The sequence below is a fragment of the Pinus tabuliformis genome, chromosome 4_1 (assembly GCF_031772625.1).
Source record: "Pinus tabuliformis cultivar Carrire ecotype Pingquan chromosome 4_1, CPIR1, whole genome shotgun sequence".
In the NCBI taxonomy this organism is placed as follows: domain Eukaryota; kingdom Viridiplantae; phylum Streptophyta; class Pinopsida; order Pinales; family Pinaceae; genus Pinus; species Pinus tabuliformis.
In genome coordinates this window covers 919,533,799-919,559,771 of record NC_142303.1, presented here as the reverse complement: position 1 = coordinate 919,559,771, position 25,973 = coordinate 919,533,799, and the positions used below count along the sequence as shown (strand labels likewise).

The 25,973-nt window shown below is 38.5% G+C and overlaps 1 protein-coding gene across 1 annotated transcript in view; it reads left to right on the top strand.

Annotated features, from left to right (window-relative positions):
* The first annotated feature begins 3,092 nt into the window (after window positions 1-3,092).
* Window positions 3,093-25,973, top strand: part of LOC149179156 (putative E3 ubiquitin-protein ligase SINA-like 6) — a 79,725-nt gene continuing 56,844 nt past the window's right edge. Inside the window, exon 1 of the mRNA XM_089420544.1 lies at window positions 3,093-3,483. Within this exon, the coding sequence (XP_089276670.1) occupies window positions 3,235-3,483 (249 nt within the window). The 5' untranslated portion in view covers window positions 3,093-3,234. The remainder of the gene's footprint in view (window positions 3,484-25,973) is intronic.

The window sequence follows — 25,973 nt, the reverse complement described above, 5'->3', positions numbered from 1 at the left end:
ATAAAACTAGCTCGAGCATGGTAGCTTATCTCTGAGAAGAGATGTGGTGGCTACATGCCTCTGAACTATGTTACAATGAGGCTCAAAGGCCCATTTATTATTGAGAAATAATGGACAACCCTAAACATCCAAAAACCTAACCCTAGGAGATGAAGCACCAAAACTGTGGGCCTCGTTTGGGTAAATTGGTACATCAATTTTCCGGGGTCGTAACTTTGGCATACGATCTCCGTTTGGCTGTCATAATACCTCGTTTCGAAGATCTCAAAGAAGAGATTGAAAACAAATTGGTAAATTTGGTTTAACAGTTTTTTGGTCTCTTTGTTTTCCCTAAAAACATCTTTTAGTCCCTCAAAACGGCTTTGGAAGTTTAAGATCCAAAAAACTGCCAAAAGTAGTAAGTTGTGCTACAATTAAGGAAATTGAAAAGAAACAACGGTGGGGGTCCAAGTGGAATAGGCGGGTGGCCACCAATATCTACCTAGATCAAAAGATAGGTGGCAACTTAGTAGAGAAATAACTATTCAATGAAGTGTACACCAAAAAATACAATGAATCACTATTAACCTTTGCATGAAAAAAATGCAATGTGGTTAAATCTTATAAAATCTCAATTGATTATTTTTCCATTAGATTGTAGTATTAGTTTGTAGTTTTAGTGAAGGAAGCAGTAATGTGGATTCATAGTAATAAAGAAGTAATAATTTTCAACAGTTTAGTCTAATTTATGAATGAAATGATTTTATTAATCGATTTTTAATTATTACTTAAAATACATTTTTGAATGCATAAATAGATTCAACACTTGAAAAAACTTAGATTAAATAACTTAAACTCAATCTTTAAAAAATTCTAGAAGATTTTTGGTTAAAATTAGCCAAAACAAAAAACAAAAAACAAAAAACAAAACAAAACCATTTCATCACACAATCAAATTAGTAGCACTCAGATACTACCACTCAAACTAACCCTATCTCCTATCATTAAACATATCCCAAAAAACCATTGGTATTAACCTAAAGACACGATACAATCATGTAAATAAGAAAATATTGCTCCTTTCCCTTCAAAGTTAAGTAATGGGATGGGAGCATTTCCACGTTGTAAATAAACAATTGCTCTCTTAATTATATGATTCATTTATTGTAAGCATTGAATTTTTATAATGTTTATTAATTAAATTTGTTGAATTTGTATATATTTATTAATAATATGTTTTTAAATATCATATCTATAAATGAATTATCACTGCAATCCGGTTTGCCTTAGCTTGATCTTAAGGGTTCCAAGATAGAACATTAGACAAATTAAAATTTGTTGTCACAGTTTTTCGAGCTTATTAAGGACGTGTCAACACTAAGAAAAGGAACTGCAAGCCACCAGCTCATATGGGAAGTCTCAAAAAGTGAAGGAGGCCCATTGAAAATACTGTCAACTTTATAAAATGCAATTAATTTTTTTGCCAAACAGGTAAATAAGAGATGGTCAAACTCAATTTTGAATGCATTATACACTGCCTATAGGAGGTATAATAAGTCATATTAGGTAGGTAGTTAGTATTTACTCAATGTAAAAGGACCCTCTTTGTTAAATGAGGTCTATTAAGTAGTTGGCACTTTTTAATGATGGGACCACAAGTAGCAAGGATAAACTATTTATGGAGCTAGCAAGCCATGGAATGTTTCATCAAGAGTTGTTGTTGTAGTGCAGATTTGCCCAAAGGAGGTTACCCCTTTGAAGAGGCCCATGAACATTGCTATCTCTTTTGTAGATTATCAATATGAGGTTATACTCTAGAGGTTCTATAGAATTGTCTCTCTTATTTACCATTTTGTAATTCATATCTATTGAATAATTGTTTAATAATTGATGTTTATGCTCGTTAAATGTATTACCCTTAACACAAAGAACCGACTTCTTGAGATAAGAATGTTGTTAATAAATCATGGGTTTTAATGCAATAGAAAATGGGCAATATCCCCCCCGGAACACACACACACCCATTATTCAAATATCACTTCATAAATTATCCCATGTCAAGACCCTATTCTTCCATATCAACTAACCAAAACACTTTAGTTTGAGTGGACAATTCCATTTCCATTTACATATTATAGTTTATTGCTTATAAGGGACAAACTAATAATTGTGGCATATTTATAAGAGGAAATCTATTTTTTTCACAGGTGGGAAAACCTATCATAACTCAATGGTCAAACCAATAGTGAGGACAACCAACTCTAACTGCTATCTGTGACTGTAGGTTGGCTCATCACCGTTATTCAAGGAAAACCGTGCCACCGACGGGTTATTCCTCGGCCTCGTCCACGCCTAGAGTGACGACCATGCCCTCTGTCACTGCTCATGATGTGGGCGTAGTTACAAGAATGGGAGGAGTGGTGTTGAGCGGAAGGGAAAGCAACCAGAGAAGGAATGGCAGGGAAGTCAGGTTGCGATGGGGTAAAAAACCAAGAGGAGGAGCAAGGTGGTCCTCACAAATCGAGGTGATGGGATGCGTGGAGTAAATAGGCCGAATAAAAACCATGTAAAACTGAATACCCTCCATGTGCTTAATATCGCCAATTAGCTAAGACAATTGCCTCCTACTTACCCAGATCCAAAAAAATATATAAAATATATTATGGTATAAATATTTTGATATTTATTATATATTAATGTATTTCAATATTTCCCATTTATTTAATTTATATAACTATATTAATATTATATATTTAAAATTTTATAAAATTTTACTTTCGGAAATTATTTATTTAAACAAAAATTCAATTAAAATTCGACATCAATTAAAAAAATACTAAAATTTTATAACACCAAATTGAATAAAATGAAAAACACACAAGAAGGTGAAATGATTCCACGGAAACGAGGCGTAAAAACCACGAAAAATAAATATTCAAAATTGAACTTAAAATTAACCCCGTATCAAGAAAGTAAGAATATTCAATTTTTTGATAGGAGAAGAAAAGTGATAATGTGGGCCTTCGCCGATCCCGTCGGTCATTGTTGACATGTGTCGCGCACATCTTTAGGACCACGGTTTGAAGAGACCGTATAACTAGAAGAGCACAACGATATGAATGACGTGGATGTTAATGTGAACAGCGTTCTGTAAGTTCCACTGGAGAAGAGGAAGGCAAACCACCGCGAGAGGTGGAAAGAAAGCTGCCAAGGACGCCGGACAACCTTTGAAAAACGGAAACAAAAGGCCACAAAATGGTTAAATTCTCATCCGGAGAAGCCAGTGAGGAGTTTACGAGTCCGAAGAGAGTAAAATTGTCCGAATGTGAAGGATCCTCTGAGGTACCCAATATGGGAAACAACCTAAACTGCTCTGGAGAAGCAGCAGCAGTGGCAGCGGCGGCAGCAGCTGTGGGCAGCGGCAAGGCCCTTATTGCCACTATTGATCCTGACACATTTGAATGTAGTATATGTATGGAGCCCCTTTCCCCCCCAATTTTCCAAGTAAGTTTTTATGAATACCCTTTTCAAAAATGATGCAGTAATAGTGGGCTGTTTATGCTCTATCCTTCTCTTCGTTGGTGTGATACAATCTTCCCTCTCTCTGTTAACATGTTTTGTAATTTCATTGAAACATGTTGTGGGTCATCTTTGACTTGTGAGTGGTTTGTATCCGATGTTGTATATCCGTATGTTAAGATTTCATTTCACATTATTCCTACCCTTTCCCCTCGCCTTAATAAAGCTATCAGTTCCATTAAATGTAGTAAACTACTGCATTTGGCTTCTAAAAAATTCAGAGCTGAAATTACACAGAGATCTCATACACAACTTACAGAAACCCTAAGGTCGTCTCTCCACTAGTAAGTAATTGAGGGCCATGCTTAATTCTCAAGCTGTATATAACTGCACTTATTTTGGACAACAGTCCGTTCAAGAATTCCATGAAACTGTTATAATTCAATTCAACTTAGTTCTGCTCAATTATAATGTAGCTTAAGACCCACTTTAAGGATTCTAGTGAAGTGCCATACGCGGCTACGTCTAATAAGATATCCCAAGATAGGGCTTTTAAAGAAGCTTCCAAGGTCTTAAAAGAAGAGACATAATATATTTGAATGTGCCCGAAGAACGGACGGTAAAGCTCCTTAACTACATTGTCATAACAAGCCAGTCTGCCTTTAACTACTTCTCTTAACTAGACAGCGGTGTGAGGTCCTCAATCTAATTTATCAAAGTATATCAATCAGTATTAATTGAGCCTAATTTATTTTTTAAGGAAATAATAATTAAATGAACGGCTTCGATTTAATAGAGAGCCAAGAACTGCAAATTTGAAATGAAAATTATATTGACATCGTTAAGTTAAAATATTTATGGGTCCCCAAGCAACCAAATAAGAGCTGGTGAAATTGGCTCGTTAAGTGGCCCTCAATCTAATTTATCAGACTATTTCCATCAGTATCCAAGTAGACAAGGAAATAAGAATTAACTACGTGGCTTGGATTCAATAAAGAGTTACTAACTGCAATCTGAAATGAATATTATGTTAACATCCTTGAAATAAAATATTTGTGGGTCTCTGAGCAGCCAAATACAATATGGTGAAACTGGCATGTCACATGTCTATTGTTAAATTCTCTAAGCCCAGCAATCAGATTAATGTGCCAGTAAATTTTTATACCCAGATTTTAATTTTACTGAAAACTCAGAAAATTTAAATCTGAAATCTATGCACAGTTAACACAGCTGAGCTTCTAACAATTTATGCACACCAAAAACAAAAATTCAAACACTCAATTTTTACACAGCTATTTATCCTGGAAAACCCCAGTGTGGGGAAAAACCAGCAAGGAGGGATTTTATTAGGTTTCATGAAAATATTACAGCAACAGTACCAGAGATATTACATCTTGTTAAAGTTCTCTGTAGTTTATTTCGCAATAATGGTTTGGAATTTTTTTTCTTACCTGTATGCAATGTTGAAATCCTTCTCTGGCCTGTTTACCTTTAGAAGTTTTGAATGACTACTCTAACAACCCATATCAGTGTGCATCCAGCGGAATCTGTCTTTATATTCTTCTGTTTTTCTTTTCTGCCCTTACACACTTTAATAGTGCATTCCTTGCCCCAGCTGCCTTTGCCTTTGAATTTCTTTGTTGAGATTACTTCCAATTGCTTTATAATTTCCTTTTGTGTTTTTTGCTTTGACACTAACCTGGGTCACCTGATTCTATATGACCTAAAAAGTCTGACTGTTCTTGATCTGGATTGGATCATAATATTGTTTGTCATCCATCTCGATGCATTTGGGGTGGAAAAAGTGGAGGAATCAACTCATGGGACCGTTTTTATTGTCAGGACCCAGTTTGGCAAAACAAGGTCTGAGACCTTCCGGGAGCGTTTTGAGGCATCAAAGGACATTTTTTGGGGGGTAAAACTCTGCTGCTTCAGCGCAACACCATTTCATGCTATTTTACACTCAAAGATCTTTCCAACGGCGCAAGAAGCGCGTCAATCGGAGTCCATATGCAAAAGTTATGCCACTCAGAAGTTGACATTTCTGTTTTCACACCTATAATTTGGGAGGATGCTGCGTTAGCCCCCATTAATCATGAAAAAGGGGCTAGCCACGTGATTATGATGTAAAAGACTCTAGAAGAGCCTATATTGTAACTCTAGTTAAGAGTTGATGTAGTCAGACTTAACCACTAGTAGGCTATTGGGCTGTGTTATAACCGGGCCACTAGGAGGAAGAGACATTTTAATATTTCGAGAACATTTTGTTCCATAGTTGAGCAAAGGTAGCCAGGAGAGATACTAGGTAGAGCACACAGAGAGGATCTATGCACTGTATCATCCCACGGGCCACAAGCATTACTTCTTTGTACCTACAACCATATTTCGAGATAGAGAAATAGAGCGAAGTGGCCTCACATTCCAGCTGGGTTTTCTCTCGAAAGGGTTTCCCAGAGAGCATGTCTTGTGTGTGTGCTTATTTTTTTGTTCTCTACTTTTCTGCATAATTTCCATTCACATGCATGCACTAATTACAATTAAATATACAGATCTTAAAGTTTAATAAAATTGTAATAGTGTAGAATCTCATATTTTTAATATAATATTATCAAATCTGTTGTGATGAACTGTCCAGTGGAATATCCACGACAGTTTACAGATGATTTGGTATCAGACTAGGTTTATTTGGGTATTTGTGGATATTTGCAGGGTATATAGGTTGGCGGGGTTGAAAATCATAAAATCCTAATCATGGCTGACGAATCTGTAAATGAACCTTGTGATCTTGCAGAGGTGAGGTTTTTGCTCGAACAACAAGTCGTGGATATAAACCGCAATGTAAACCTCCTCATGGTGCCCTAAGCAATAAGCTGGGAATATTTGGAGAAGATGGTGGTTCAAATGCAGAGGACAAATCATAAGGGGGATTGGGAGATCGGGAAGACACAGAGAACCAGCCGAAGAAAGAACCCTGAAAAGATCAACCCTTTCGAGTGCTGTTAATCAATCCCTATTCAAAATAGAAGCAAAAGTCGATATCAAGTTGTACCACGACAAGATTGATGCTTCGAAGTTGAACCACTCGTTGCAGCAATTGGAAGTTTATTTCAGCGTCCATCAGATCAAGGAAGGGCAAAAGATCTCATTCGTGCAACTGAAATTAAGGGCCATGCACTGATTTGGTGGGATAGCCACACGGAAACCCTGAGGTTGGAGGGAGAACCTCTAGTGAATAAGTGGGAGGATTTCAAATCCATCATGAAGTCAGTTTTACCCCATCGGGTACATGGAGGACTAGTGGATCTGTTGGCATTACCTCAGGCAAAAGCCGTGGCAAAGCGTGCAGAAGTACGCCATGAAATTCAGGAAGATGTCTATAATGTTGGGTATCTCTCCAAAGAACCTATATCTACTCAAGTATTTGGGGAGTCTGCATCTCCATCTGCGTGAACAAGTGATGCTGTTCAAGCCCAAATTGGTGGATGAGGCTTGTGTACAAGCACAGTACTTGGAAAACGTAGGTTTGAAAATAACATAATTAAGTGGATCGAAGCAGAAGGAGCAATAGGAAGCTTCTGAGGAGGGGAAGAAGAAGCAAAAAGGGGGGAAAGCTATGTTGCAGGAAATGCCACTTTCAGTGGTGTACGAGTACTCGGGATGGCCTGAAATGCCGAAATGGGCTTGAAATGCTGTCGGCCGTACCGTATGACGTTTCGCGATTTTGAAACGTTGGACAGTATGGCCAGCAAAGTTTCGGTGGAGTTTTGGCTCAACAGACAAAGTTTTGTCAGCCAAAAAGAAATTAAACTTTTTTTTAAGCCTTTTTCGATGATCTCAACTTGTGGAAAGAGGGCGTGGGCCTCGTCTAACACCAAAACACACTAATAAACTAATTTTTATGTGATTGTTAGCTAAATTTAACAAAAAAAATATAATTGGAATTCTTTAGAAGATGAGAATAATAGAACTCTCTAGAAACCCTATGAGCCTCTTCTTTTCTTTAAAAAGGCACTTCATTCACTCATTTCTCACACATTGTTTTGCAAGAAGAGCTTCCTATAGCAACAACAAGGAGTTTATTTGTGTTTTGGAGCGTGGGCAGCAAGAGGAAGGGCGTGGACAGCAAGAGGAAGAGCGTGGATAACAACTAGTTGGGTGAGTTTTCATTTCCTAATTTTGCATCATTCATGGCTTTTCAAAGTAGTGTTTCAAGTGCCCTTAAATTGGGTGAGTTTTTCATTTTGTATTATTGTAATTTTGTAGCAATCATGGCTTCTCAAAGTTGTGTTTCAAGCGCCCTAAATCCACTCAAGCAAGCAAGCAACACGAATATTATCCTCTATGGAAGTATGTTACCAAAGTGAAGCAGATGGGTTCTGGTGGTACATGGGAATGGAAGTGCAATTTGTGCAAAAATGAAAAGACTTTCAAGGGCTCTTACACAAGAGTGAAGGCTCACATTTTGCACATACCAAAAATGCAGATGTGAGGGTTAGATTCAAGAAAGAGATGATGATGCTTAAAGGTTGAAGGATCAAAGAAGCAAAATCAGCATGGGCACTACCAATCTTCACATGTCTGATAGTGTTGAGCCAAGGATTGTTTAGGAAACAAGAAAGAGGAGGGCTCTAGAAGTAGAAGCAGAGTTATCAAAGCCATCAACTCCAATTCAAGACAACCAATTGGTGAAAATGCTTGATAGTTAAGGGAGAGAAGAAGCTGACTCAAGAGTGGTAAGGGCCATCTTTGCTTGTGGCATCCCCTTTAATGTGGTTCAATCCCCATATTGGCAGGATTTGGTGAGAGCGATTAACAAAGCTCCTCAAGGTTACAAGGGCCCAAACTATGAAAAAGTCGAAACAATTTTGTTAAAGAAAGAGAGACAACTTCTTGATGATGTTCTCAAACCAATTCGTAGCTCATGGGGTAGTACAGGGGTTTCATTGCTGATATTTTAATTTTTGCTATTGAACAATTAGGGTCAGAAAATGTGGTCCAAGTCATCATAGATAATGCACCTGTTTGTAAAGCTGCAGGCTTGATTGTTGAGAGTAGATACAATCACATATTTTGGACTGCTTACATTGTCCACAATTTGAATATGATTTTAGAAGAGATTGAGGCAAAAACAGAATGGATTAAGGAGGTCACACGGCAGGTTAGGGGGATTATAAAATTCATCACCAACCACCACCAATCTCAAGCAATATATTGAGAATACTCCAAATTGGAGTTGTTGAAAGTTGTTGAGACACGGTATGCCTCAAACTTCATCATGTTGCATCGCCTTGTTGATGTTAAAAATGCATTAATGAGTATGGTGGTGGGTCCAACTTGGGCTGAGTGGAGATAGGCAAATTTAGAGAAGGGAAGTATGGTGAAGAGGGTGTTGGTTGATGAAGATTGGTGGAGCAAGATTGATTTCTTGCTCAAGTTCACATCACTTGCATTTGATCTTTTTCGAGTTGCAGACACAAAGAAACCTTTTTTAGGAGAGTTTTATGATGGCATGGATCCCTTGGTTGAAAAAACTGTGGAAATTATTGCACAGGAGGCTCCCACTCTTCTTTTTGTGGATTTTGATTTTGCTGAACAAGTGAGGTCCATTATTGTAACCAGGTGGAGTGGCTTCAACACTCCATTGCTGTTAAATTTGGCAACTAGGGCCAAACATCACTTTGGACAACTCTTATGAGGCAGCTGATAGTTTTCTTGGATTCCTCTTTCCGAGAGGTGTAGGATTGATCTATAGATCATCCCATTCTGACATGTATAAATGAAGTTATGAATTTATTTTGATTATGGACAAATGATCAAGGTCGGCTAGCCATAAAATGAGCCTCGTCCAGCGTTCAACGTTGCATATAAATACAAGGTGCCTCCTCCTCATTTTGGGATCTCATCTCATTCATCTTTCTCTCTCACATCTTGATTGGGTACAGATTTTTGGGCCTCTCTCTCTCCACACGTGTGAAAGGAAGACCGTCTTTTCTAACTGCTGCATTGATCAGATTCGATCGAAATTTCAGGAGGTCGAAATTTCAAGAGACCGAAATTTGAGGAGGCCGAAATTTCAAGAGATCGAAATTTCAGGAGGTTGACTTTGACCAGCGTTGACATTGGTTTTGTGAGGGAGACTTCTGTTTGGGTAGGCCGCAGTTTTGGGCACAAAAACTGAGGCAGTTTGACCCCTGCATTGACTGCCCTAGTTTTGGTTGCTGCGTTGACTTTAGTTGACCAGGTTTAGTTCTGTGGAGGATTTGGCACCAGATGCTCAGGCAAAGTTGACAAAAGATACAGTTTTGTAGAAGAGGTCCAGAACTACAAGACATGGGTTGCATGACCTTTGGTAGATTGGATTGAAGGGACAACTTCCAGGCAAAGCTAAATGGTACACCATAGAGAAGGTGGAGGAAAAATTTCCTCACCTCATTCAGTAGAGAAGCTTTGGGGACCAAAAGCCCCCTAAAATAGGGAGGTGTGATCCGGATTGGATCATTATATTGTTTGTCATCCATCTTAATGCATTTGGAGTGGAAAAAGTGTAGGAATCAACTCACGAGACCGTTTTTACCGACAGGACCCAGTTTGGTAGAACAGGGTCTGAAACCTTTTCAGAAGCGTTTTGAGGCATCAAATGACGTTTTTTGGGGTAAACTTTGCTGCTCTTGTGCAACACCATTTCATGCAATTTTACACTCAGATGTTTCCAACGGCGCAAGAAGCGTGCCAATCGAATTCCGTATGCAAAAGTTATGCCACTTAGAAGTTGACCTTTCTGTTTTCACAACTATAGTTCAGGAGGATGCCGCGTCAACCCCCATTATTCATGAAAAAGGGGCTAGCCATGTTATTATGATGTAAAAGACACCAGAAGAATCTATATTGTAACTCTAGTTAAGAGTTGATGTAGTCTGACTTAACCACTAGTAGGCTATCAGGTTGTGTTATAGCCGGGCTACTAGGAGGAAGAGGCATTCCATTTTTTCGATAGCATTTTGTTCCATAGCTAAGCAAAGATAGCCAGGAGAGATAGGAGGTAGAGCACACGGAGAGGATTTGTGCACTGTAACAGCCCACGAGTCACAAGCATTACTTCTTTGTACCTACAACCATATTTCGAGACAGAGAAAGAGAGCGAAGCGGCCTCACCTTCCTGCTAGGTTTTCTCCCGAAGAGGTGTCTTAGAGAGCATATCTTGTTTCTTGTGTGTGTGCGCTTATTTTTCCGTTCTCTACTTTTTTGCATAATTTCCATTCTCATGCATGAACTAATTATAGTTAAATATACAAATCTTAAAGTTTAATAAAACTGTAATAGTGTAGAATCTCAGATTTTTAATATAATATTATCAGATCTGTTGTGACGAATTGTCCAGTGGAATATCCACGTTAGTTTATGGATCAATTCTAGTTGCTGCCTTATTCCACATTCTGACTCTTACTGTCTTGCAACTTAGGTTGACTGTGAGCTGATGCCTTTCACCATGGTTTTGGTGGGTTAACTTGATTCTTTTTTGAACTGATCACTAGTCCAACCTTCATCCCAGGCCTGTTACTGTGTTGGCGTCTTCATTTGGGAAGTTGATATAGATCACCTTTTGCTTAATCATCTTGTCTCTAGAGTCCAGCTTTGTTGTCTACAGGATCCATAAGGTCTTGGGACAGATCATCTAAGACATAGACTTGCCTATTGGGATACTGTAACAAAACTTTCGTAATGGTTAAAGTACTGGTTCTACCTTCTTGGCAGTCCTGTAAGGGCAAAGGGAGTTGAGGAAATTCAACCCATGCAGTGTTGAGAACAAATGGGAATTTCTGCACAGGTTCATTGTGAATGTGTGAGTAGTTCAAGATATTTTAGAAAAGTATTTTTATTTTTCGAAAACAATCATATTTTGAAATTCACTACAATAAAAAAAGTGAAAGTCTTATATTTAGCAGTTGTCTCTAAAAGTGTATCTCATGCATGGCTTCAACTTGGACTAGTTTTCAAAATAGATTCCCCACTAAAATTATAGAGATAGATCAAGGTTTCATAGGCCCGTACAACAGGGAACTGATGTATTCGGTTTTTTCTTGCTGTTGCACCTCTCAAGAAACCCGTAGAAGCTCAAGTTTGAGGTGATTTAAGTAACTTTGCATATCTATTTTTGTGGGTAGTGTGTGGAGGTTTCATTATAAGCTTTTTGAAGGAATGAAGAACTGATTTTGAGTAACTACCTGTCTATATATGAAATTAATTTATATGCTTTTGCTATTTAATTTCTAGCTATTCTGTGATTAATGCTATAGTTTGAAATTTAATTTTGGCATTAATTAAATTTAGCAATCTACTTGTTTGATTGAGGGCATTAGTCACTCAGGGCTTGAAATTTTCACATGGAGGACATTAATAGTTTCACTTAAGTTGACAGTATTGTCTTCTTCATAGGATACGCTTATATGGCTTCTTCAACGCTTATGGTTCTCCAACGAGAAGCTTGCAAATGTGTGTAGTAGTGGGAAATTTGAAACAAGAAGATGCACAACCAAAAATTGCCAACCATAAATTAGTTGTCCATATTGACATTTTTTAGCTTATTCTTTTATATGCGAAGCGTGATTAACTAACATCCATGCAATTAGAAAAATATGATTTATTTTTCTAAATTTTCAATTAGAATACAAAACACGGAACTTGATGGTCCTTATTTCAAAACAATATGTTGATTTCTGGTAGCATTGGATGTGCTTTAAGTCTCAAATTTTGCAGGGAGGCGTAGACACATGCATTCTCCAATATCCAAAAATCGTTTTGGGAAATTCCACCTCGAGACAATTTTATTAAAATGATTAATTATTTTTAATGGGACCCTAAGTCTAAACTTAGGAAATTAAAATAATTAATGGGTATTAATCTAAACTGTGGGTGAAACTTGTAGAAGAAGGCGGAGATCAAGTCAATATGATCCTAGCCATGGATTAGGATCTAATATGGGCCGTTGATTGATCAACGAGAGGATTATAAGAGGAGGCTTGATGGGCACTTGAAGAAAACACTGGAGGCAAATACTCAGTTACCCGAGTAAGATCGATTTTCTCACTAGTCGAAGTTTGGCAAGAGAAAATCGAATTAGAGGGAGAGTTGTAGGTGAGAAAGGAAGAGAGGGCATCAACATCTTTTGAGAGTGCAAGGCAAGAAGACACAGAGCAGGGAGAGACAACGCAGAAGCAGGTTGACGCAGAAAGAGGCAACGCAGAGGCAGGTTGACGTTGGGATTGCATGGGCAGCTTGACACTGGGCCAACGTGGGAAAATTGATGCAGAGGGACGCAGAAGGACTTAGAGGGAAGAGGAGTACTTCTCTTGGATCAGAGATTTGTCAGGAAGCGTCTGTAAATTTTCTCACTTTTGTTTTTCTGGTTGCAACTTGTACATGAGATTTTGCTGAAGAATAATAAAGAAACCCTTATCTGCTGCATTGATTTTCCCACATTGGGTTTTTCCGGGGACGATTGTCCAAAAATAACTGTCATTGTGATTGTATTTGTGCCAATATTTTTCTTTGCATTTACTTTCTGCAATATTTTAATTGTGAAGGCTGCAATAGAATTTATTTTGATATTTGTTGTAAGAACACTGTGAATAACTTATTTCTAAGTTAATAAGTAGAAGAAATAATATTAATCACTGTAGTTGGATTTCTATTTAGAAATTTTCACATGGTATCAGAGTTGAGGTAAAGCAAGAAGAAAGGAGCCGGAAGACTCAACATTGAAGGAAGAAAGGAATTCGAAATTCCTGCAAGGGCAGTAATTCGAATCCCCAGGGGGTTTGCGCAGTTCAAGCCAGGAGGACTAGATTTTCGTGGTAAAGCTCTCTCTGAGTGAGTCGACAGAGAGGTAAGATTTCCTGATCGAAATCTGTCAACAACAAAAGGAAAAACACAGCAAAAGATTCAACGAAGAGGGGTTTCTCAGGTGGGACGCAATTTTTCCTGCAACAATTGCTGGGGCAGGGTAGCGTCAGAAATCGGTTAAAAATAGCACAAAGATGGATACTCAAAGTGTCTCAGAATTGTCTACCAGATTAGAAGAAGAATTTGCATGCCTAGCAAATTCAGCATCAGCAGATGTTTGGTACATTGATAGCGGGGCTTCAACTCATATCACTGGAGTACGAGAACATTTCTTGAACTATCAAGAAGAACAAGTGGACTTCCAGATTACTATGGGAAACAAAACGAAATGTATTAGCAGGGAGAGGCACCATAGCATTTCATACGAAAGCAGGGACCAACATCTGAGCCACCAATGTTCTGCACGTGCCAGTATTAGGAATGAATCTGATTTCAGTGTCCTAGTTACAGGACAAGGGATACGATGTATACTTCATAGGAAAGAAAGTATACGTCAAGCATCTAAGCTGGAAGAAGAAGAGACAAATTGGGACTCGAAGCAACAAATTGTATAAGTTGCAGCTTGAGTCTCCAATGGCACTGATATACAACAACTATAATGGTGAAAAGGAACAAAAGAATTTATGGCATAGGCGAATGGGACACTTACACCATGGAGCACTGAGGATGCTCAGAGAGACTGTTATAGGAGTACCAACCCTTAGTAGTGAGCATGATGACTTATGTCGAGGATGCGTGCTAGGGAAGTATGCTAAAACAATTTTTTCCAGAAGTAACAATAGAGCATAATGTGTATTGGGATTGATATACTCAGATATCTGTGGTCCAATGTCCACAAGAGCTCTTAGTGGTGGCGATTACTTCGTCACTTTTATGATGATCACTTTAGAAAAACCTGGATCTATTTCTTAAAGACCAAGGATGAGGTTTTTGATCAATTCAGAGAATTTAAGGCTCTCGTTGAAAATATGTCAGGGAAAAAGAATAAGGTATTGTGTTCAGATAATGGTGGAGAATATACGGACAAAGACTTCACAGATTTTTGCACAAATGAGGGCATCAAAAGAGAGTGGACAACTCCATATAATCCAGAGCAGAAAAATAGAACTATTGTTGGGGCAGCCAAAGCTATGTTGTATGATCAAGACCTACCTATGTTTTTATGGGCAAAAGCTTGCAACACAACGGTGTATATCCAAAATAGAACTCCTCATAGAGCATTGGGGAAGAAAACACCCGAAGGAGTCTTCACAGGGAAGAAGCCGGAAGTCAGTCATCTCAAGATATTCGGAACCATGGCATATTGTCCCATTCCAAACGAGAAGCGCAGTAAACTGGATTAGACTGTAGAAAAGGGGTATCTCGTAGGATATATCGAGACTTCAAAGGCATACAAAATCTAGATTCCTAGTAGCAGGAAGATTGTAGTGAGATGGGATGCAAAGTTCATGGAAGATAGAGCTTTCAGGAAATCTCGAGAGATGCCAGCAGAATGTCAGTCAGTAGATGTTCCACTAGTCCAGGAGTAGCAGGGGCAGCAAAGAGGACAGATAGAAGGACAAACACCTAGATAGAGTACAGTGACTAGCATCAATATTTCCTCAGAAGGAGGAAATCCATATAGTTCTCAGCAGATGGAACAACAGGGTTTGGAGGAGGAGTTGATCGAGCCTCCCACTAGCAATGGTAGAACCAATTGAGAAGTACGATAGACATTTAGGGACGTAAAGGAGTTTGTTGGAGCTCCTAGAACTGGGAGAAGGCAACGTAGACGACTTGGAAGATACTAGGCATTTGTAGCTTAGGTTGAAGAACCCTCTAGCTTTCAGGAAGCCGTTCAACACCAAGTTTGGGTGGATGCCATGGTAGAAGAATACATCATGATGAATGATGTATGAGAAGTAGTACCTAGACCAGAGGATAGATCAGTGGTAGGATCAAGATGGATCTACAAGATCAAGTATGCTGTAGATGGCAGTATAGAGAAGTACAAGGCTAGGTTCGTGGCAAAGGGGTACGCTAAGAAATAAGGTATAGACTATGAAGGGACCTGCGCCCCAGTTGCCCATTACACCTCTATCATATCCGTTATATTCCTAGCAGCTCAAATGGGATGGGAGATTCACCAGATGGATGTCAAGACAACATTCTTGAACGAGGTGATAGAAGAGGAGGTGTATATAGAACAACCCGAAGGCTTCGAAACTCATGAAAAGAAAACTCATGTGTGCAAATTAAAGAAAGCCCTGTATGGGCGTAATCAGGCACCTAGAGCATGGTATGGTCGGATTGATAGTTACTTGCAGCAGTTGGGATTTGTGAAAAGTGATGCTGATCCCAGTCTCTACTATTTGATGGTAGAGAATGAGCCACTTATTCTGGTATTATATGTGGATGACTTGTTTTTAATAGGGTCATCCAGACTCATACAGGATTGCAAGAAGAATCTTGAAGCTGAATTCGACATGAAGGACATGGGGTTGATGCATTATTTTCTAGGGTTTGAAGTTTGGCAGAAGAATGGGGAGATCTTCCTTGGGCAAGGAAGATATGTTACAAAGATTCCGAAGAGATTCAGAATGCAAGATTGTCGACCCATGGCTACTCCCATGATCACCAACTGGAAGAAAATAGATGCATCAGGAGACAAGGAAGTGGACCCCACCTTGTACAGACAACTCATTGGGTTGCTCATGTATCTAGTCAACACTAGGCCAGACATTTGCTTTGCTGTCAACACTCTTAGTTAGTTCATGGTGGAACCAAAAAGGGTGCATTGGACGACAACTAGACACATTCTTAGGTATGTGTGTGGAACAATTAGATATGGGTTGAAATACTCTCAAGGGGAGGACGTCAGATTGAATGGGTTCACAGATGTAGATTGGGCAGGTAGTTCAGTAGACCAAAAAGTACCTCAAGGTACTGCTTCATTGTTGGATCAAGGATGATATCTTGGTGCAGCAGGAAGCAGAAGTCGGTAGCTCTGAGCTCAGCAGAAGCAGAATATATGGTAGCCAACACAACTACGTGCGAAGCTATATGGCTTAGAAAACTGCTTGTGAGCTTGTTTAGAAAAATGATGGAAGCGACTAGGATTTACTGTGATAATTAGAGTTGTATCAAACTCTTTGAGAATCTAGTATTTCATGATCGGTCGAAACACATTGATATCAGATGTCACTTTATTATAGACTGTGTTCAGCATGGGGCAGTACAGCTACAGTATGTCCCCATAGGAGATCAGGTAGCAGACATACTCACAAAGGCTCTAGGAAGAGCTAAGTTCATTCAGTTCAGAGAGCAGATGGGTATGGTAGAGAATTCGTTTCAGTAGCAAAAACAGGTGATTTCTCAGTTACAGTGGCAGAGGGAGTTGCAGTACGGATGCAGTGTTGACAAGTGGCAGGGTCAACAACAATATAGATATTGCATTTGTGCAATAGTTGGTGGGCAAGATGTCAGACATCAACAAGCGCAGAGGGAGATGTTACAAAACAAGGTGATGCTTCAATAGATTGCATTACTAGAGCACATTCCTCGCTAAGAGGGAGTGTTGATTTTTGGTAGCATCGGATGTGCTCTAAGTCTCAAATTTTGCAGGGAGGCTTAGACACATGCATTCTACAATACCCAGAAATCGTTTTGGGAAATTCCACCCGGAGACAATTTTATTAAAATAATTAATTATTTTTAATGGGACCCTATGTCTAAACTTAGGAAATTAAAATAATTAATGGGTATTAATCTAAATTGTGGGTGAAATTTCTAAAAGGCGGAGACAAGTCAATATGATCCTAGCCATAGATTAGGATTTAATACAGGTCGTTGATTGATCAACGAGAGGATTATAAGAGGAGGCTTGATGGGCACTTGGAGAAAACACCAGAGGCAGATACTCAGTTTCCTGAGTAAGATTGATTTTCTCACTGGTCAAAGTTCGGCAAGAGAAAATCAAATCAGAGGAGGAGTTGCAAGTGAGAAAGGAAGAGAGGGCATCAACATCTTTTGAGAGTGCAAGGCAAGAAGATGTAAAAATTTCTATTTTCCCACCCCGGTTTTCAGTTTCTCCTTATTTCTCCCATGTAGTTAAATGCCCATTCCCATAACCATACATTTAACAGACTGAAAAAAATAAATATTGCTGAAAACAAATTCTGAAAATTTTTCAGAATGCTGGAAATTGCAGAATTAAAAATCAGCAATAAAAAACAGCCATTAAAACACATTAAAACACTGATATTTTTGGTCAACTTGACCCTGGAAAAACCCCCTACAACTCTTGGGGAAAACCAGTTTGAGAGCTCTTCTTTATTTCTGAAAATTACCTTTTTACAGTGAGAATTATTCAGCAAAAAATCAGCAAGCAAATTTACAACTTATCTCCTTTCCCGTGCCTCACAGCAATCTGGAAATTACAGCAAACAGGACAGCAATAAATGCTGTACGGCCTCCGTTTTGTGTGCAGAAAATTTAGCAAACTGCTCCTCGATTTTTGTGCAAAAATCTGCCTTTCACTATGTGCTGAATCAGCTGTACAAATCTGCTCAACTGCTGCCTTGGAATGTGTGCCAAGCTGCTGTCTCCTTCTCCTCCCTGCTCAGAAATCTCTCTTGCTCTCTTGCTCTCCTTCTCCCAATCTGCTCATGAAAGAATGAATGACCTTTTCCTCCTTTAATATAACTCCAAGTGACTTTTGGGTGATCCAAGTGACTTTTGGGTGATCTCTAAATCCAATGGCTGAAATAGATTTAGATCAATGGCTGAGATTAAATGCTCATTTAAATCTCACTTTCTATTTTTTAATTCACCCCACTTTAATAAAGACCCACTTAGTCATTTATTTCCAAAGTCACTTTTCCTTTCTAATTTTTCATTTACTTTATAAAAGTTACTTTAAAATTAGACTTAGTAACTTTATCACTTAAAGTCACTTTTAAATTAAATTTAACTTTATAAAATTATAAAGTCACTTTAGGAGAAAAATTAAATTCTTTTGGACACTTTTCCCTAGGCCAAAGATCAAAGCCTAAGGGAACCACCTGTCCTCCGGTACCAAATTTCAACAGAAGACACGGAGCAGGGAGAGACAACGCAGAAGCAGGTTGACGCAGAAAGAGGCAGTGCAGAGGCAGGTTGACGTTGGGACTGCGTGGGCAGTTTGATGTTGGGCCAACGTAGGAAAGTTGACGCAGAGGGATGCAAAAGGACTAAGAGGGAAGAGGCGTACATCTTCTGGATCAGAGATTTGTCAGGAAGCGTCTGTAAATTTTCTCACTTCTGTTTTGCTGGTTGTAACTTGTACATGAGATTTTGCTGAAGAATAATAAAGAAACCCTCATCTGTTGCACTGGTTTTCCCACATTGGGTTTTTTCGGGGATGATTGTCCAAAAATAACTGTCATTGTGATTGTATTTGTGCCAGTATTTTTCTTTGCATTTACTTTCTGCAATATTTTAATTGTGAAGGCTGCAGTAGAATTTATTTCGATATTTGTCGTAAGAACACTGTGAATAACTTATTTCTGAATTAATAAGTAGAAGAAATAATATTAATCACTGTAGTTGGATTTCTATTTAAAATTTTTCACACAATAAACCTAGGTCATTGCTGTTCTAACAAAGTATTAGGTGGGGAAAGCATAAATAGGGCAGCAAATAGAATGACAAATAATTGCAAATTCATTTTTATGTGGGAGTAAGTGACAAATTTTTGGCTACCATGGTAAAGATATAGTAAAAAATGTTGCTTAAACTAATGGAAGAGGTGTTAACAGAGATAAAATCAACCTTATTAGGTGCTAGTATTTTTCTTTGCATTTACTTTCTACAATATTTTAATTGTGAAGGCTGCAGTAGAATTTATTTCGATATTTGTCGTAAGAACACTGTGAATAACTTATTTCTGAGTTAATAAGTAGAAGAAATAATATTAATCACTATAGTTGGATTTCTATTTAGAATTTTTCACACAATAAACCTAGGTCATTGCTGTTCTAACAAAGTATTAGGTGGGGAAAGCATAAATAGGGCAGCAAATAGAATGACAAATAATTGCAAATTCATTTTTAATTGGGAATAAGTGACACAAATTTTTGGCTACCATGGTAAAGATATAGTAAAAAATGTTGCTTAAACTAATGGAAGAGGTGTTAATAGAGATAAAATCAACCTTATTAGGTGCTTGAAGTGACGAGATTTAATTTCTCCATTGACTTGTTGAATGGTAGCAAAATCAAATGTAAGAAGTATGTGCAAGTGCAGATGAGTCTTGTGAACATTAAATCAACCATCCAACTTTTTGTTGTTGGCCATTTAAGTTTCTAGAAAACTGATAAATTTCCTTGATCCTACACTTGGTATTTAGTTCTGAGCGATAACTTACTGAATAAATACACAACTAATTTTCTAACAAAAAAATCAATGGAAGCAAATAATGTCCTGAATCACAAAAATACACAAATTTATGCCCAATAAATCAGTTCATCATCATTAATAAACACTCATAACTTATTTGGGCTCTCGTCCTGGGAAAATGTTCTAGCTAAAATTATATAGATACAATAACTTGGATCTAATCCAGTAGATTTGCCTTAGATCGGTGCTCAATCTCATTTCCAAATCTAGATCTCTAGCCCCTTTGCATTCACTCGGACTTAGCACACCGGTCATTGAGATGTCGATCTCAATTTTGTGTTGTTGTAGTGTTTATCCCCTCTCCTCACCCTTGCATTTCTAACTTTACATCGAGCCAAAAACCTAATCCTAAGCCTAATCTCAAAGTGATTGATGGTCAAGATTAGATATCGCCTCACTTGAGATCAATGGCTAAGATTAAAACTCACTAAAGTAAATTACTTTACTTTTCCTAAGTTTTATTATCTCAATAAGCCAACATATGAGTGTTTTTTTTCCAGAGTTAAACTTAGGCTAAGTTACATTAGCTACTTGCTCAACCTCGAGCAAGTGTTCTAAGAAGATGTGGGTGACTTCCACATTCCTAGACACAAGGCTTGCACAAAAGTACCTACTTGAGCTACAAAAATCAACACTCTTAGTGAGGGAGGTATTTCTAGAAGAACTTCCTTCCACCTGGATTTGTCTCCGATCCCACCATGTCATCCGCTGCTGTAGCTGCTCAATTTGTACTAGAATGATTTCTTGCTACTTGCTTTGGAATTTGATCTGAAGGCCTATTTTTCCCAACCATGCTCATGAGCATCCATCAATGTTGGCTAATACCAACTGGTCTTGACAAATCTGGAAGAGGCCTCTTGCCCATCTTCTAAATTAGAAGGCTGAGTCCTCTATATGAACTCAATCTTCAGAGCCTCTTGCTTAATCTTTGTCACTAGCATCGATTCTTGATCCAAGATTCCCTTGGATCTGCTTACAGGTTGGCTCTGCAAGCTATAAAACTTACCTTCTTGACACCAAGCTTCACTGTTGTGGCCTGGTAGTGTTGGAGAATGTAACTATGTTTGGTCTTCATTAATGTTCTTGAGTCATTATGTAATGTACTTGTCAAAAGAATAAAGAAAAGAATTTTTATTATTTTAACAATGACTTAGTAAAGCATGGGTTTCATGCTTGGGTCATCATTATATTTGTTAAAGTCCCCATTGTGGACTCCTAGGATTAATATTGAGTTTATAGAGTCACTGTACATTCAAAGAAACCCTTCTTGGTTTTTGAATCATGTAAAAAGGTTTAGTATTGAGTCAAATATGATTTATGTATCCTCCACATCAAGTTGGCCTAAAAGAGATCAAGTTGACCTAAGGACCTTAATTTGACCCACAAGAAGCCTATAAATACAAGCTAGTCGAAGTCATTTGGAGCATCATCACTCAAGCCAGTTCGATATCTCAAGAGTAGCTGGAGAAGTGCGAAGTCTGTTGTCGGGAAGCTGAAAGAAGTGCGAGTTTGGGGAAGTCTAAGGAGAGGAAGAAAATCAAGCTTTTGGTGTTTCTCTCTCTCTGTTTTGTCATCTGGATTGGGAGATTGAAGTCTCCTAAGTTTCGCTGTTGTTGGAAGCTGTTGTCTAGTCGAAGTTGCTGGAAGGGGTCGAAGATCTGGAAGGTTGACTTGGTGTGGAGAGAAGGTCTGGTCTTGGTCTAGGGTGAAGAGTCTCAAAGAATACTATTGAAAGGAAGAATTATCTTGAGTGGGTTTACCCTCGAGGGGGGTTTTGCCTTGGCACAGAGCGTATATCTTGTGTCTCTTGTTTTGTGATCTTCATACAGATAATATGGTAATTGCTTGATGAAAGATAAGATAATAAAGAAGTAAAAGAAGCCAACACACTCACAAGTAATTATCAAGAAAGGAGAATCAAACCCTAATATAACTACTTTGATTTTCCAACATGGTATCAGAGCTAAGGTCAGGAAGAGTTGAAGATCACTTTGTTGGCATAGATTCTCCCTCTGTGATGAACTGCATAAGAATTAGATGTAACATTGCTAGAAGCTGGATCAAGAAGGTCATCTACTACTTGTTCAACAAGGTCAAGAGTCAAGGATTCTTGGCTACCCTTACAGGTTCTCTTACTGATGACAATGCATGGATCATTGATAGTGGAGCATCGAGACACATGACAGGTGAAAGTAAGCAACTTCATACACTATCAAAGGAGCCATCTTCTCATGCAGTGGAATTGGGTGACAACAAAAGCTATGCTGTTATAGGCTCGGGATCAACATTGTTGAAGCTGGATAATGGATCAAAGTTTCATCTCAACAACATTCTATATGTTCCAGGTTTGAAAAAGGATTTGCTTTCTATTTCTTGTTTAGAAGATAAAGGGGAAAGAGTTGCTTTTGTTAATGGAAAAGTATTGGTTTGGGGAAAAGACTCTAGCATTGATAAAGCTAGGGTTATTGGAGTTCATGAAGGAAGTCTTTATAGGGTCATTACATCACCTCCTCAAGTTTTGGTTCATATGGAAATAAGTCCCATTGGGCTATGGCATATGAGGTATGGTCATCTACATTATAAGGTCATCCCTACTCTTAGTCAACTGGTTCATGGTATTCCTAATATGAAGTTAGATCATGAAGGTGTGTGCAAGGGATGCTCTTTGGGAAAACATACTAGAAAGCCATTTCATAATAGTGAAACTAGGTCTAAAGAGATATTAGACCTCATCCATTCCGATGTGTGTGGGCCCATGTCTGACAAATCACTTGGAGGTCATCTCTACTATGTGACATTCATTGATGACCATTCTAGAAAGACATGGCTCTACCTCCTCAAAACTAAAGATGAAGTATTTGATAAGTTCAAGGAGTTTAGGGTTGAAGTGGAAACCCTAACTGAAAGAAAGATAAAAACTCTGAGGTCTGACAATGGTGGGGAATACACTTCTAAGGAATTGATTGCATATTGTAAGGAAGCAGGTATTAAGAGGGAGCTCATTGTTCCCTATTATCCTGAACAAAATGGATTGGTCGAAAGGAAGAATAGGTCAATTGAAGAAGGCATTCGAACTATGCTCCTTGATCAAGATCTACCAAAGTTCTTATGGGGAGAAGCAACGATGACTGTCGTATACATTCAAAATAGAAGTCCTCATAAGAGTCTTGATAATACAACACCCGAAGAAGTATTCATAGGAAAGAAGTTGAGTGTGGATCACCTTCGAATCTTTGGAAGTCCAACATATATCCATGTTTTGAAAGACAAGCGAAAGAAGTTGGACTCTACAAGTATCAAGGGAATATTTGTTGGTTATAGTCTTTCCTCAAAAGCATATAGAATCTACATAAAGGAAGGAAGACACATTGAAGTAAGCAGGGATGTCATATTCGATGAAAATCAAGCATACAAGAAATCAAAGGATATTCCTATTGATTTTGATGACGAAGAAGTTCCCATATTTGAAGAAGAAGAAGTTCATCATGAAAACTCTACTACAAATCTCGAAGAAGAAGGACCAAGTGAGCCTATTCAATCAGTGGTTATCCCAACCACAAGGAAGAGGCCAAATTGGTTGAAAGCTACATTAGAAGATGCTGAAGGACATGAAGTTGCGAAAGGTTCCTTCAAGGAAAGTAAGAAACCAAAGAGATATTCTGGCTATGCTGCATATATGACAAAGTTAATTGAAGCCGAACCATCTACATTCAAGGAAGCTGCACATGAAGAGGTTTGGAAGAAAGCAATGCAAGAAGAATATCAATCCATCATGAAGAATGGGGTTTGGGAGATCGTTCCTAGACCTAGTGACAAATCGGTTGTCACATCTAAGTGGATCTATAAGATCAAACATGCTGTTGATGGAAGTATAGACAAGTACAAAGCAAGATTCGTTGCAACAGGTTTCTCTTAAAAGGAAGGCATTGATTATGAAGAAACCTTTGCACCTACAACAAGGTACACTACCATTAGATCATTGGTTTCATTGGCTTCTACAATGGGATGGGATATCCATCAAATGGATGTTAAGACCGTGTTTCTGAAGGGGACCATTGATGAGGAAGTGTACATCGAACAACCCAAGGGATTTGAAGTGAATAACAGGGACTCTCATGTTTGCAGACTTAAGAAGGCCCTATATGGTTTGAAGCAAACACCTAGGGCATGGTATGCAAGGATGGATGCATATCTACTTAGAATTGGGTTCGTGAAGAGTTTTGCTGATCTAAATATCTACATCAAGGTCGTGAATAATGAGCCCGTCATTATTCTACTATATGTGGATGATCTATTCATCACAGGTGTAGAATGAAGAATTCAAGAATGCAAGAAGATGTTGGCAGCTGAATTTGAAATGAAGGATCTAGGACTGATGCACTATTACCTAGGTCTAGAAGTATGGCAGAGACCTGGGAGATATATTTGGGGCAAGGAAAGTACATCATCAAGTTATTGCAGAAATTCGAGATGATGGATTCCAAGCTGATGACTACTCCTATGATCACCAACCTCAAGAAGTTGAGGGGCTCTAACTCTAGTCTCGTGGATCCTACCTCATATCGACAGTTGGTGGGTTCCCTGATGTATTTGGTAAATACTAGGCCAGATATATGTTTTGCAGTGAACATTCTTAGTCAATTTCAGTTGGAGCCTCGTCATGATCATTGGATAGCTGCCAAACATATATTGAGGTATCTTCGTGGCACTATACATCACTGCCTAAAGTATGATAGTAAGGAAGTCAAGCTAATTGACTTCACAGAGTCTAATTGGGGTGGCAGTGAGACTGATGGAAGGAGCACTACTGGAGGATGCTTTAGTTTGGGAGCTGCTATGATCTCATGGATGAGTAGGAAGCAAGATCCCGTTGCATTGAGTAGTGCCGAGGCAGAATATGTGGTTGCATGTGAAGTAGGAAAAGAGGCTGTTTGGTTAAGGAAGCTTCTGATAGATTTGTTCGAGAAGTCTCTGGGTCATACTGTGATTAATTGTGACAATCAAAGTTGTATCAAGATGTTTGGAGATCCCGTGTTTCATTCGAGAGCGTAACATATCAATAATAAGTTCCACTTTATTAGGAACTTGGTGCAAGATGGGATCGTGAAGTTGGAGTATGTCTCGACAGATGAACAGGTAGTAAACATATTGACAAAGGCTCTTCCTAATAAGAAGTTTGAATATCTAAGGAACCTGCTTGGTTTGGTAGATATTGTTGATTGTATTGATGATAAGAGTGTGGAAGAGATTTGTTGAGGCTTTGCAAGTGAAGCATTTCCTGGGAAGACATCTAGTCAACACTTTGTGTTGATGTTTGGGTCTTGAAGTTGGAAAGGTGGTGTTGGTTATTGAGCTCTGTTTTGGATACACACCTGGATTTTTGGGTTGGTGGTTAGCAAGTGAACTTGATGGTACCTAGAGCGGTTGAAAGCTTGAGTCCACCTTATTCCCACTTGTATAGATTGCCCTGGTCGAGAATCTAGTCCATGGCATTGCAGTGCCTAAATTGTTGAGAGACCAATGGATAGATTGCCCTCGTCAGGAATCTAGTCCGTGGCATTGCGGTGCCTAAATTGTTGAGAGACCAATTGATAAATTTCCATGGTTAGGAATCTTGTCCATGGCATTGCGGTGCCTAAAATTCTTCATGATTCATATAGTTTGAGATCTTCCATTATATTTGTACATTATGAATACCTCCCTAGTTAAGAGGGAGTGTTGAAAAATGTAACTATATTTGGTCTTCATTAATGTACTTGAGTCATCATGTAATGTACTTGTCAAAAGAATAAAGAAAAGAATTTTTATTATTGTAACAATGACTTATTAAAGTATGGGTTTCATGCTTGGGTCATCATTATATTAGTCAAAGTCCCCATTGTGGACTCCTAGGATTAATATTGAGTTTATAGAGTCATTGTACATTCAAAGAGACCCTTCTTAGGCTTTTGAATCATGTAAAAAGGTTTAGTATTGAGTCAAATGTGATTTACGTATCCTCCACATCAAGTTGGCCTAAGGACCCTAATTCGACCCACAAGAAGCCTATAAATACAAGCTAGTCGAAGTCATTTGGAGCATCATCACTCAAGCTAGTTCGATGTCTCAAGAGTAGCTAGAGAAGTGCAAAGTTTGTTGTCAAGAAGTCGAAATAATTG